This window comes from Chenopodium album, chromosome 21, assembly GCF_948465745.1.
Source record: "Chenopodium album chromosome 21, dcCheAlbu1.1, whole genome shotgun sequence".
NCBI lineage: Eukaryota > Viridiplantae > Streptophyta > Magnoliopsida > Caryophyllales > Amaranthaceae > Chenopodium > Chenopodium album.
This window is the reverse complement of record NC_137854.1, coordinates 31,853,601-31,868,167: the sequence shown is the minus strand read 5'-3', so window position 1 is coordinate 31,868,167 and position 14,567 is coordinate 31,853,601. Positions and strand designations below refer to the sequence as shown.

General features: G+C 31.5%; 1 protein-coding gene across 1 annotated transcript; it reads right to left on the bottom strand.

Annotated features, from left to right (window-relative positions):
* Positions 1-13,334: 13,334 nt before the first annotated feature.
* LOC145600654 (uncharacterized) lies at positions 13,335-14,198 on the bottom strand. The gene has a single exon (XM_081656535.1). The coding sequence runs from the start codon at positions 14,196-14,198 to the stop codon at positions 13,335-13,337; it is 864 nt and encodes a 287-aa protein (XP_081512661.1).
* Between the last annotated feature and the right edge of the window lie 369 nt (positions 14,199-14,567).

Sequence of the window (14,567 nt, the reverse complement as noted above, 5' to 3'; positions counted from 1 at the left end):
TAAATTTTAACACACTATATTAACCTTTAACATCTTAATTACATTATTTGAAAGTGCAAATTATTAAAAATTAAAAAAAATAATAAATATACTAAAATTATAATTCTAAAGTATACATCTAGGTGAATGTAACAATATTTCACTCGATTATGTTAAAATTAAACTAACTCGTATACAATCCGGCCATGATCCCATGATCATGATCTAACAAAAACCCACTTCTATTTTAGGTATATAACATTAATATATGTATTTTAGAAAAGAAAATTTGATAATTACCACCAAGTATTGTGACCAAAATTGAAATTCCCACCTCAAGTTTTTTTTTTTTTTTTTAATTTTACCACCTAGTTTTTTTCAAAACTTTTGAAACTCCCACCTTTTGGGAGACATGACGTCATCTAGGGCCCACGCAACATGTTTCCCTCTCTTTCTCTCTCTCTTCCCTCGATTTCCCTCTTTCTTCCCACGATATATATCCTTCCAATTGAATCTGAAAATTCGATTTTAAACACGAAATTTTCGCAAATTAGGTTACAATTATTGCAATCTAACGTTGAACAAACTTAATTGAGTAGTTTAATTAGGGTTAACAACATCAATTTGGGGGTTTTTGCTCAATTTCAAAAATTAGGGTTTATGAATTGTTTAACTGGACAATTAAACATGTAATTGGGGGGAAAATACAATATTAATTATTATTATTGAATATTAATTATTAATATTGTTATTATTAATTATTATTTTGAGCTTCTGGGCAAAGCAGATTTCAGGAGAGTAGAGCAGAGCAGATTTCAGCAAAGCAGAGCCGAGCAGAGCAGACTACTATAATAATAATAGTAATGATTTATTATTGTTATTAAATATTAATTATTATTATTATTATTATTATTATTATTATTATTATTAGTATTATTATTATTATTATTATTATTATTATTATTATTATTATTATTATTATTATTATTACCACAACTAATACTACTACTACTACTACTACTACTACTACTACTACTACTACTACTACTACATACTACTATTATTATAATCATTAAATTTTATTATTGAATATTAACTATTATTAATATTATTAATATTATTAAATATTAATTAAATTATTATTATTAATATTATTATTATTAAATATTAAATATATTATTATTATTAAATATTAATTATTATTATTAAATATTAATTATTATTAATATTATTACTAAATATTAATTATATATTATTATTAAATATTAAATATTGTTATTAAATATTATTTATTTATTTATTATTATTAAATATTAATTATTATTATCATTAAGTATTAATTATTTATTATTATTATTATTAAATATACATTATTATTATTATAATAATTCAATATTAAGTATTTATTTTAAGCAGAGCGGAGCAGGGCAGGGCAGGGCAGAGCAGAGCAGATTGAAGCAGAGCAGAGCAGATTTCAGCAGAGCAGGGCAGAGCAGAGCAGATCAGATTGAAGCAGAGCAGAGTAGATTTCAGTAGAGCGGGGCATAGCGGGGCAGAGCAGAGCAGCTCTAAAGAACGGGCCTTAATTTGAGCAGAGTAGAGTAGAGCAGATTTCTTTTGAGCAGAGCAGAGCAGATTTAATTTGAGCATAGCAGAGCAGCTCTAAAGAATGGGGCCTAACTTGTTTAAGTAAATAACTACATCGTATATTCCTAAAAATTATAATTTTTCTTAATGCAAAATTTAGTAACTGTCATATGTTAGTGATATTTGAGTAATTAGTGTAAAAATTGGACAAGACTCTACTGGTTTTTTTTTTTCATATGTAATTAACACAAATAACAATGTATAGAATAACTTTTGTATACATCCAGTGTATAGTACATCGGGGGTCACTTTTTATTAATTTTAGGGTCACTTTTACAATTTTTTGGGTAACTTCTATCAGTAAAGCATAAATACTTCGTAACTTTTATTTATGTCAGGGTAACTTTTATTCATATTGGGGTAACTTTTGTTCATTTTAGGGGTAACTTTATAACGGGTGTTCAATATTTATCGTACATCCGATTTATTTAAAAGTTTGTCCAATGTATATTGTCGTATATTGGTATGTGAATAGGCTAGAAATTGAATTATTATAGGTATTTATTAACAAATGGAGAAAACATAACATATAATCATATCATTTCTATCACTTTTATTCAATTGGCTAACATTATTATTAACGTTGCCGGTTGGCAAAAAGGATTAAACAATTTTGATCTCGTCTCAAATCTACGCTATTTCTCAATTAATGATCAACTAATAATTTAGCCGTTATGAAATAATTGTGCACACGAGTGGGGTTGTTTCCTGGTCATTCTGTTGGGGGCTTGAGGATTTATTGGAGAAAGATTCTGCGTTTTCTGGTTGAAGGATTATACGGCCACGTCTTTGATTATCCAATAATACAGCGAAATGAAATGTTGACATTCGATCAATATATATCTAGATCGATGAGTCAATTTGAATACTTGGATCAGGTTCAATGAAGTTGAATCGAATTGGATCGATATATTATTAATTAAGTTACATTAAATCATTGTGTTTATACAAGTATAGATTAGAACCAGCCCGTCTTGTGTGTGTCTAGCCACACCGTGTGACCACTTATAAAATAACAAAGTAATCCATATAAAAATAACCAAGTAGCCCCTGTAATACTAATTGAGTAACCCTTATAACACTAACTGAGTAACCCTATAGCACTGACGAAATAACCCCTTTAACACTGATCAAGTAACCACTATTACACTAATAAAGTAACCCCTGCCACACGGTGTGGCCAGCCACATATAAGACTTTGTGATCTATCTATCTATATATATATACTAAAATAACAACCGCTGATGTCATCACTGCTTACGTGTCACTATCTCATTTAATTTTTTCCCTCCAAAAAGCAAGGATGATGTCATATTTTTCCTTTATAAGCTACCCTATAAATTTAACATTGCTTTGAAAAATTAAATTCCATTTGAAATTTAAATTTTGGGTTTTTTTTACCCATATTATGTTATTAATTATTTAAGAGTTGTTAACAATAGTTAATAATATAATTTAACTGAAATTTCCTAATTAAATATGAAAATTATGCACTTTTGGGAATTGTATATTCATATTTAATCAAAAATTAATTTGGAAAACGAAGGAAATAATTATTTTCTTTCAATAAGTGTTAAAAGCCTATAATTCAATTCTTATTATAAAACCGTGCATCGCACGGGGTTAACCTAGTGATCAAAATAAATTTGTTCACCCGTCTCTCTCTACTATATCATTCTCTTTTACTTAACTAATATTCACCTACATTTCTCTCTCTCTCTTTTTTTTTTTTTTTTTTTTTTTTTTTTTTTTTTTTTTTTTTATTTGAAATAACACCTACACTCTTTACTACATTTAATTTTCTTTCTCTTTTTTTTTTACTTGCCTTGTGGACCCTACATAATTACTATTTATATTCAAAATTCCTCATCCTAAGCACTTTTCATTTTGCTCATGAGCAATTTTATTTCATATAACTTGTCAAAATTTAGTTCATATAAATAGTCAAAAATTATTCATATAAACAGTTAATTGATTCAAATTGATCGAAATATGTAAGTTTTACTGAAGCAGACTCAAATTTAGGTGTCATGTTCGATAAGGTGTTGGATCAATCAACACTCCAAATTTTAAGAAATGAATAGTACAAGACCACTAGTTATTTGAGTTTCATGCCGTGTCGAAGTATCGGATAACACATGACACATTGACACTCGATTTACAATAGGGTGTCAAAGTAACGTATTCTTGACTACTAAAGTTTCATTTTAAAGCATTGGCCTATTGATGAGTTTAGGTTAAATATAAATATATAATATGTTTCGTACATAGATTATTAACAAGTTTATATATTTTGAAACACTCAACTATCATTTATAGATCAGATCAGACGTTAAGGGATTTAAACTGTTATGCTATATATCTTACACAAACCATTGGTTTAAAAATTAAATCTTAGCAAGTATGTACAAAAGCAAATAAATGTATGACTTTCGTTCATAAAATGACAAAAAGACAACCCACTCGTGTGCATAATTTTGCATAATCTCTTTCCAAGATCCTTCCTTGAGCAATAATTTAAGCCAATAATGTTACAATGGACTAATCAACTAATTAATTAATAATAAATTAATAAGTTTACGTTTAATTACTGTTTACTTATGGGGTGCACCAGGCTGTAAAGCCCACAACCAATTCTTTCTAATGCCAACCATAATAATTGTTAATTCCGTTGTTAAGTATAATTTAGGACAGTGGAATTGGTTCAATAAGCTTTGCCTAGTTGCCATGGATTTACCTAGGAATGTGTCTGTCATGTCGGTCTCACGCAGGTCCTATATACATGAATACATTCATGAGATAACAATTAACATGCTCTCAAATAAACAGCAACAATCCAACTTACAAAAGTAACAATCTTTTAATGAAGACAAAGCTTATTATTTGTTGTTTAACATATTTGCCTTTAAGCGATGACCAATTGAAGACTTTACTTTGTCTGAAATAGAGAAAATTTTACAAAGTAATGGCAGCACACTTCGAAATTTTCCTTTAATACCTTTTCCTGATGATATGCACATGTCAGAAGGACGAAACAAGTTAATCCAAGATGAGTTCGTTGCATAATGATAGATCAACATTGCAACAAGAGCATAGGATACTTTTTTCAAGTCTTACTGATTAACAACAAAAGTTGTGCAATAAAATCATGAATGTAGTTTCAAGAGGTGATGGAGGAGTCTTTTTTATACATGGATATGGAGGCACAGGAAAAACTTTCATTTGGAAAACTCTATGTGTTCCTATACGATGTAAAAGAGAGATTGTGCTTCCGGTTGCATCAAGTGGTATTAATTGCATCACTTCTCCTTCCTCGAGGAAGAACGGCTCACTCTAGGTTCAAAATGCCTTTAAATGTTATAGAAGACTCAACATGCAATATAAAATCAAGAAGTGAATTGGCAGAGCTTTTAATGAAGACAAAGCTTATTATTTGGGATGAGGCTCTCAGGCTCCAATGATTAATACATTTTGTTTCAAAACTTTAGATAGAAGCTTAAGAGATGTTTTAAAGACTTCGGATCAACCTTTTGGGGGCAAAGAAATCGTATTTGGAGGAGATTTTTGACAAAATCTTTCGGTTATCCCAAAGAGAAGTAGACAAGACATTGTTTATGCCACATTCAACTCATCTTATTTGTGGAGTTCTTGTGAAGTCCTAAAATTGACAAGAAATATGAGGCTTCAAGTTGGTCGTTCAAGTTCAAGCAATAATGAAATAAGGGAATTTTCAGAGTGGATATTGAAAATTGGAGATGGCCTGGTAAAGTGGGAGAGTCAAGTGATGGTGAAAGTACAATGGAGATTCTCGAAGAAAATCTGATAAAGGAAGCACAAGATCCCGTTAAAGCTATTGTAGAAAGTACTTATCCATCTATACTCGAACATTTATGAGATACAAAATACTTTCAAGAAAGAGAAATTCTCGCGCCAACTAACTCATGATGATGTAGAATCTATAAATGATATTTGATATCTTTAATGCCAGGAAAAGATAAAGTATAAATAAACAAAAGAAGATCTATGATTTATTATTTTCTTACAGTACTATCTTTAATGCAACGGTTAATTATGTCCTTTTTGCTAGGTGAAGAAAAGGAATACTTGAGTTCTAATAGCATATGTAAGGCAGATGCAAACATGGATATAGAAAACATATATCCACTCGGGTTCCTAAATATAATCAGATGCTCTGGTGTACCAAATCATCGGATTAAATTGAAGGTTAGTGATCATGTCATGCTTCTAAGGAATATTGATCAATCTTCTAGCTTATGTAATGGTACACAATTGGTGAATACTCAGCTAGGAAAGTATATTATTCTTGAATTGAAGCTAAAAATTATTTCAGGTAATAACGTTGGACATAAAGTTTTCATTCCCAGAATGGTTTTGAGCCCATCAGATACTACTAATTTGCCAGTATAGCTTCAACGAAGACAATTTCCGTTGGTAGTTTGTTTTGCTATGACAAACAACAAAAGCCAAGGTCAATCTCTTTCGCATGTTTGTTTGTATCTTCCAAGACTGGTTTTCAGTCATGGACAACTTTACATTGCAATCTCTAAGGTTACAAACAAAAAAGGTTAAAAGATTTTGATATGCGATAAGGATGGAAATTTATGCAATACTACAAGCAATGTAGTATACAAAGAAGTATTTCAAAACATACCATGAGAAGGTATTACTTTGCTCTCATTAGTAGTGTAATTTTTTCGTACTTTGTTAACTAAATTATATTGAGAATGTTATCTAATTTTTTTTTCTATCTTACAGTACTGCATCCATTGTTTGGATTTGATTCAACTGTTACGTTTGGCTTATTTCCATCTTTTGGATTTGAATCAAGTGATATGTCATGCTTTAGCAAATTGGATTCTTTACATGACAGAGCTATCAATTAAAGTTAATTTATCTTCAAATATAGTATATTGTTTAACTTGTGTTTGAGACAATGTTGGGGTTTATATATATTATAAATTTGATCCTAATCTTAATCAAATATTTTTTGTTTATCAATAATTTTGGGTCAAATTTTAGAAAAAAAAAGTCTAATACGTGTAACCTCATCAATTGAATTGCATTGTTTAATTTAGACTACTTTTCAATCCCAATTTCGTGACATAGTTTAGTTTCTCCATACCTTAGATTTTAGATTGAATAGCCATCACTCTGTGGATTTGACCCTACTTATCCTACTACATTGTTAGTTGGTTTTATTAGGAATTTATTTTTGACAGGTGTACGACAACCTATCAGTTTTATATTTTTGTTGGTTATGAACGTCTGTTAGAGATGTCCTCAACGAATATTGTGGAGACATCTGTCGGAGATGTCCCTTCCACGGTGGAGACATCTGTCGAAGATATCCCTACCACGCTAGAAACATCTCCTTCAGATGTGGGGGACATCTGTTATAGATGTTCTTCCGTTAGTAAATACATTTGTCTGAGATGTTCCTACCACGGTAGAGACATCTCGTTTAGATGGTGTAGACACCCATTTGTGTCTCCCCAAAACCAAACCCAGTGATGAATACCTTTCACGTCGAACCATAATTGAATGAAGTGAAAGTGTGAAAAGTCAAGTGATGCGGTTAGTTTTTATTAAAATCTTTCTTTTTGTTTTCGAAAACCAACTCTATTTTATGAAAACATCCAATCCAGTTTAGTTTGGTCTATGATAAGGGTTTAATCATAGTGAAGTTGGATTGGTCTCGAAAAGAGCTTTCCAACGACATATTATAAGCTCAATTCCAATGAATAATGAGGAAGTTATGGCCAAAATACTAAACTGGGCCCGGTATGGTTCTTACATGCGGCCCAATGATCTAGAGGAGGGCCTAATGTCAATTATCATTCCTAAAGTTCACTACAAGAAAACAGGGAAATAGCGACGGACTAGTTACGACGGACACTTTATTCCGTCGGAAAAGTGAAAATTTCCGACGGATTTTTATTCCGTCGGATATTTCCGACGAAGTCGATAATTCCGTCGTAAATCCGTCGCAAATTTCCTCTTAGCTTCTTTCCCCTCTTTATCTCCCACCACCAGTACCACCCACCAGCACCGACAACAACAACACCAACACCAACAATAACACCAACATCGACTACGAAAATCAACAACAAATCCTCCAATTTCGCCCTTTCTCTCCAATTTTTTAGAAATAAATGGTTTTTCATGTCAAATTCGACCCTGAAAACTTTAGATCTAGAGTTTTCAGGTTCGAATTTGACCTTTAAAACCCAAATTCGAGCCAATTTTGGGGGTTTTTTGGGTGAAATTCAAGGTATGTACCTTTTTTCATACTTATTTTTGTTTTTTGAGATTTTTTTTTTTAAATTTTATAGTGAATTGTGGTTGAATTGCGGTGGTGGTGGACTTGTTGGTGGCGGTGGTGTAGATCTAGGTTAGGGTTTGGGTGTTTAAGGTGCTTGGATCTGGGTATGGGTTTGGGTTAGGGTTTGGCTGTTGAAGTTCGGGTTTAGGGTGTTGGGATTTTAATTTTTTTTCTTCTTTTTTTGTTAATTTTTTCGGGTTTCGGCGGTAGATTTTGGTGGGTTTCGGCGGTGGTTTAGGTGGGTTTCGACGGTGGTTTTAGGTGGGTGGTGGTGGTAGGTCTGTTTTCATTTTTTGTTTATTATTTTTCTTTTTTTTTTGTTCAGTTTTCAAAGAATTTTTTGGGTTTTAAGTTTTCATTTTAATTTTTTTTTGTTTTTTGTTAATTTTTTCGGGTTTGGTGGTAGATCTGGTGGTTGTGGGTGGTGGGGTGGTTCTGGACTGCTGATACGAGTTAGGGGTTGGTGGGGTTGGTGGTTGTGGCGGTGTCTGATGTTGGGTTTTTTGGTGGTTGGAGGTGGTGATACGCCGTGCCGGAGGTGGCACGGCGTATTTTTTTTAATTTCCCGAAAATAGTTTCCGACGGAATTTTCAATTCTCCGACGGAATTCGCAGGTACCAGAAATTGTCTTTCGACGGAAAATTCCGTCGGAATTTCCGTCGGAAAAGTGTTTCCGACGGAATTTTCGTCGGAAATGGTGGTATTTCCTACGAAGGCATTTCCGACAACCGTTTCCGACGGAATTCCGTCTGAAACACCTTTTCCAACGGATTTCAAGGTGTTTTCGACGGAAAAATTACGTCGGAAATGGGCCTTTTTCTAGTAGTGGTTATTAGGATTGATTATAGTCTTCTAGAACTCTCTAGAAGGTTCTCTTAAATCCTAATAGAAGTAGGATTGATAATAATGTTTTAGAGTTTTACTTGGAATAGAACTTTCCTTTTTTAGGTCCTAATTCTATTCGAATTTAAAGATGTTCAAAGACAGTTAGATATTATTTCTGTGCCTCATATTTTTTTATCCAAATTTTATATAGTTGGATAGATCTTGAAATTATCTTTCCAATGATATATTATAATATTAATTCCAAGCTATAACGAAAAAGATATGAAATAAATACGAAACTCTATCCAAAACTTTCTAATGACATTTTATATGCCTTATTTGGACTTCTGGATCAAAAGATATGATAGAAACAAAATCCGCAAAAAACTGTCTTTGTCGCAAAACGACAAGCTTGTCGCCTGGCGACAAGATGAATTTCTGGCGACAAAGTCGGTTTGTTAGCGACAGCGCGGAGTTTTATTCCTTATCAAATTCTTCCTATTTTCGGACTTTTTTCCTATAAATAGGGTCTCTGGACTTCCGTTTTCAATCATCCACAGCCATCAACAATTCTAATCAACTCTCATATACAATCAACAAACATGAATTCTCTCTATTCTATCCCTAAACAATATAGCTTATTCTTTCTCCCTCTTGATTTCTAAACTAGCTTTTTACAAACATAATACCGCACTCGATTATTAGTTCTTGAAACACCTAGCCAAGTTCAAAGTTGCCTTCGCCCTAGACGTGAAAGGTTTATACTTTTCTGAGGGTTTGGTCCCAAATCCAGTCTAAACTTTTTAACTCTTTCTTTCAGTTTATTTGATTCTTTAATTTTTTCATTGAAGTTTACTAACGCGTGTATTTTGTTATTAGAAAGAGGTACGAGGCATCAAATTAAAGTAAGTAATTAGCTTACTCCCTATTTATTATTGCAGTGTAGAAAGTATGTTTAGATTTGATTAATTCCTGGTATCATGTTAGGATGTTATTCATTGCTTTCTACTATCATGTTTAGGGTGCTTCCTATGCTTTCTAATATTATGTTGATATCACGCTAGTACCATGTTAGGTTTAAAACTTTGATCTTTAATGCTTAGTGACATGCTAGGGTTTGTTATTAATCTTGTTAGTATCATGCCTAGACTTGCTATCGTTATTATGCTTTAGCATTGATATGATTATAATTGATCTTATGATTGTTATTATGATGATATTATTATGATTATGTTTATGATTATTGTTATTATTATTATTATCATGTTGCTTGATATATATTATTGTTATTGCTTGATCACGCCTTTTATGCATGTGCAAAGGGAATTTGTACTTGAAATCACGCTTAATAAGATAATTAATAATTTGGTCTAGGCTAATATGATTTTAATTTAAGTGATCGCCAATAATAGTTTTATTTGTGCATTAATATTCAACCAACATCAATTAAACATGTTTAGGATTAACCTAATGTTTGCATGTTAGTCAGAAAGCGCACATGAATACGAGTAGAATAAAGTAGAGGCCTAATTTATAGGGTAGGTCCTTTCTTATGTAGATTGGATTCGTACCCTCATCCCCGAACCCTATTTGGTACAAGACCTTTTGGAGTTGACGATCTCATAGATCGTTAAGGGGTGTAACCTTCACCTCGTGAACGGTTTACAAGTTCCTAAAACTTGTTGACAACTCTTTTGCTCTCTTTTCTTTCCCTTTGGATGCCACCATACTTTAGTGTATGACCACAGTGGGGTTCAAGCTTGGGGTTATGATGCTTGAAATATTCCCTACAGATGACCACCGATATTTTTTTTGTAAAGTTCGTACATTTCGAAAATAATTAGTAAAAATTAGTCAATTAATCAAAATTAATATTTTGCATCTAATTTGCTTTTTTATCATTAGTTAAAATTAGTCAATTAATCAAAATTGATAATTTTGCATGCATCTAATATGTGTCGGAGATATCCCTACCACGCAAGGACATCTGTGGGAGGTTTCCCTACCACGTTAGGAACATCTATCAGAGATGTCCCTACCACGTTAGAGACATCTGATGGAGATGGCTCTCCCACGGATAGGACATCTGTAGGAGACGTCCTTACCGTGGTTAGGACATCTCCCACAAACGTCTATAATATTTACCGACGATTAACTAATACTATTTCCGATAACTTTCTAATCAACTTCGACGATGTAGTGATGGTGACGGTGGTCGGGGTATTAGTGGTGGTGGTAATGTAGGTGTTGTGGTGTGGTGGTCCAAATTTGTAGTTTGAAGGCAAGTATGGGTGGGATGTAATTAATAATGTCAGCTTGAGTATTTTTATGTCGTCAAATAGCATTTAAGTATTTTTAACTCCACCATATACCCCAAAGTTTCTGAAAAAATGCATCAGATGATCTTAAGACTAACATCAGCTTTGTTTTATTTATCACACGTGTCATAATACAATTGTTTTTAAAGATAACAATTCAATTAATATTAATACACAAATTTATAAAGTAAGTTTTATTTGAAAGAATGTAACAATTTTTTTTATATGAATTTATTAATGTCTATCAATTAAATCCATATGTGGTGCATATTATATACGAAGTATATAATTAAATTTTATTAAAAGAATTTTAATTTTTGTGTAGAATTTTGGTAAGAAAATAAATAAATAATATTTTGGAGGGAAAATTTTTCAAAAAATTATGTCAAGTGTTCCCTTGATGATTACTTTAGTATATAACTAGTTATTTGCCCGAGCAACGCTCGGTTATTCAAAGGAAAAAAAATAAATTATATTATTATTATAAATTTGTATTTATTTATAGATTATGTATATTTTAATATTTTATTTATTTAAATTTGTTGTTATTGTTCTATTATTTAGGCTATATATTCTAATATTTTTTTTAAAAAAAAGGTTTTTATTTTTTTTTCATCAATTATCTTTTTTTTTTCCTAAGGAAAATAATTTTAAAAAATAAAAAGTTTTTGGCGGTAAAATTTTTAATGTAAACGTGACACGTGTAATTCTAGAATATTGCTTGATGGTGATTACTTTATTACTTTAATATATAGTATTGATATAGATAGATAGATAGATTTTTTTTATATATATATATATAAATTGATACCGGAAAGACAAAAGAATACTGTGCTAGAAATTATGGAAGTGTTGGCCAGCAGGCTTTGTATTTTAAAGGAGAAATATGTGAATGATGATTCTAACTTCCTTTTTTTTTTTTTTTTTTGAAAGAAATGATGATTCTAACTTGGAAGGAGAAGGAATTCAATGTAAATAAAAAAAAAATTGATTTTATATACTCCCTCCGTGTTTTTTTAAGTGATACTTATTGACCGGCACATAGTTTTAGGCAATTTAATTGACTTAAATAAAATAAGAGGTAAGTGGGTAGTGGAGTATTAAAAAATTGTTGAAGAAAGATAGTGGGGTTAATAGTTTATTGAAAAGTAATATATGTGAGAGGAAAGATATAATAGAAAAGTAGTAGTGGGTTCGGGTGGAGACCATGAGAGGAGAGAGATATAATATTTTAATGTATTGTTTTGCCAAAAAAGGAAATGTATCACTTAAAAAAATACGGAGGGAGTATACATAGATGAAAATGTCGGTTCTTAGATTCTTTGTAACTCTAGATAATTCTACTAGTTTCTCTAATTCTACCTACTAATTCTATATATATAATGAACTAGTATTCTTGTAGTGATTTAGCAAATTCAAAATTGTTTCATAAATCGTATGAACTTATAGTAACTAGAGTGTGCCAGTGTAAAATGCACGGGATATGTATCACATTGTAAGATATTAAAATAAATACAATGTAAGTAGTTTTTTAAAAGGAAAATAGTGGAACTTATGCTAGCGTGTTTTCTGTGCGGCTGCAACACCGTAGGGTCACTGGTAGAAGAATGGAGTAACATGTATTATATTGAAATGGTAAACCCTTATTATATTCTTTGAGTAACCCTGAATGAACAAAGTAACCCCTAAAACACTGACAGCATAACCCATATATTATTAACTAAAGAGTAACCCTTATAACACTAACTGAGTAATTTCATAAAGTGGTCAGCTAAAAGTTAGTAAACTATGGGGGCTATATTATTTTCAAAAATAAATAAAATGCCTATAATTTTAAGATTGAAATTTTCAAGAATTGGGATAATACAAAATTAAAAAATGAAACGTGCAATTGTAATATAAATTCCTTCTAATATTGTGTTATACAAAATTAGTGTGTATATTTGTAATATTAAGTAAAGTAGTTGTAACCCCTCAAAAAAAAAAAAAAATATGGAGACATGTATATTGTATTGTAAAATAGTAAAAGTAAAAAGTGAAAGTGATTTATTTATTTATTTCATGTAAAATCTTAGGATTGGGGTTTTGGAGTGATGTGGTGAAAATTGAAAAGTTGAAAAACATCTCTTAAATTATGCGAAGTATAAAAGATATATAGAACATAAGTAAGTATATACAGAATGTATGATAAGTTGTAAACGAACAGAACAATATCTTCTAAGCTAAAAAGAGACTATGTTAATCAGACTGACTTTTGTTTCAGACAACTGCTTGCACATATTTTCCAAGCCACTTTCAATGCCTTCCATGACATCCGCCAACGCCTTCAATTTCTTCACTGAAAAACACAACTTCTCGTCGTTTACAGATTTTCCTGAAACCAATTCGTGCAACACCATGTCTACATCGTTTATTTCGTTTCCACTATCACACTTGCCTCTTCCTTTGTTCATTATCTTAGATACAAGTGACCTTTTTGGCTTAGACACCGGCATTGACAGGTAAACCAAGAGCGATTGAAAGACGGATAAGTTTATGATGCTAACACATCTAAGCGACTTGATCACTGTCGAAAGTTGACAGTCCTCTTCTCCTAGGACCTCAGAATTTAGTAAATTCAATGACGGAAGTATATCTCTGGCTTTTCTTATGACTTCTTTCCTCAAACAAGTATATGTAGCAACATTGCTTCCAATTTTCAAGCTTTCGTCTCTTTGTGTAAGAGAGTTTTCAAGCTTTTTAGTGACTACTCTTTGCTGCAGCACGATCTCCTTGATCGAGCTGCAGACATTTAGTAGACTCGAGCACCCCTTTAACAATTCGCCAACATGTTTTTCATGTTGGCGAAGTATGAGAGATTGTTGAGTCATTGGAAGGCTCAAGGCTTGGTTAATACATCCATATAACTCCACCAAGCCGGACACACCAATACTGATGCTTTCCGAGGCTGATGTTGATGCTTCTTCTATGGTACTAAGCCTATTTAGCTCGTTTTCGATTTTTTGGTTGATAGGATTTATCTTTGATGGTATACTTAATGATCTAACTTGGTGGGACTTATTCAATTCTACCGAAAAACTAACCATGATTATACTTCACTCTCTGTTTTTCTTTCTTCTGTTTGATATTTTTAGTTATTGCTCGAATTTTTATTGAAGAATGAATGAGAATATCAGAATATGAAATAAAACTCGAAATTTGGTATATATATAGGAGATGGTACATACCAACATGACAGATAATAATCTTGGATTGTTGATGCAATAATGCTGAGTTTGTTAAACAGATCTGGTTCCCTTGTCCCTTACTTTGCTTAGAAAAGGTTATTACAAATCTGATTATTGTTCCTAAGTATAAAAAAACAACTTGATTTTAATAGATATTCAGAGTTATTGAATAATTTGTAAAGCGGTGTATTAAACTAATTGAAGGTAATTGTTTAGTGAAAATTGTAA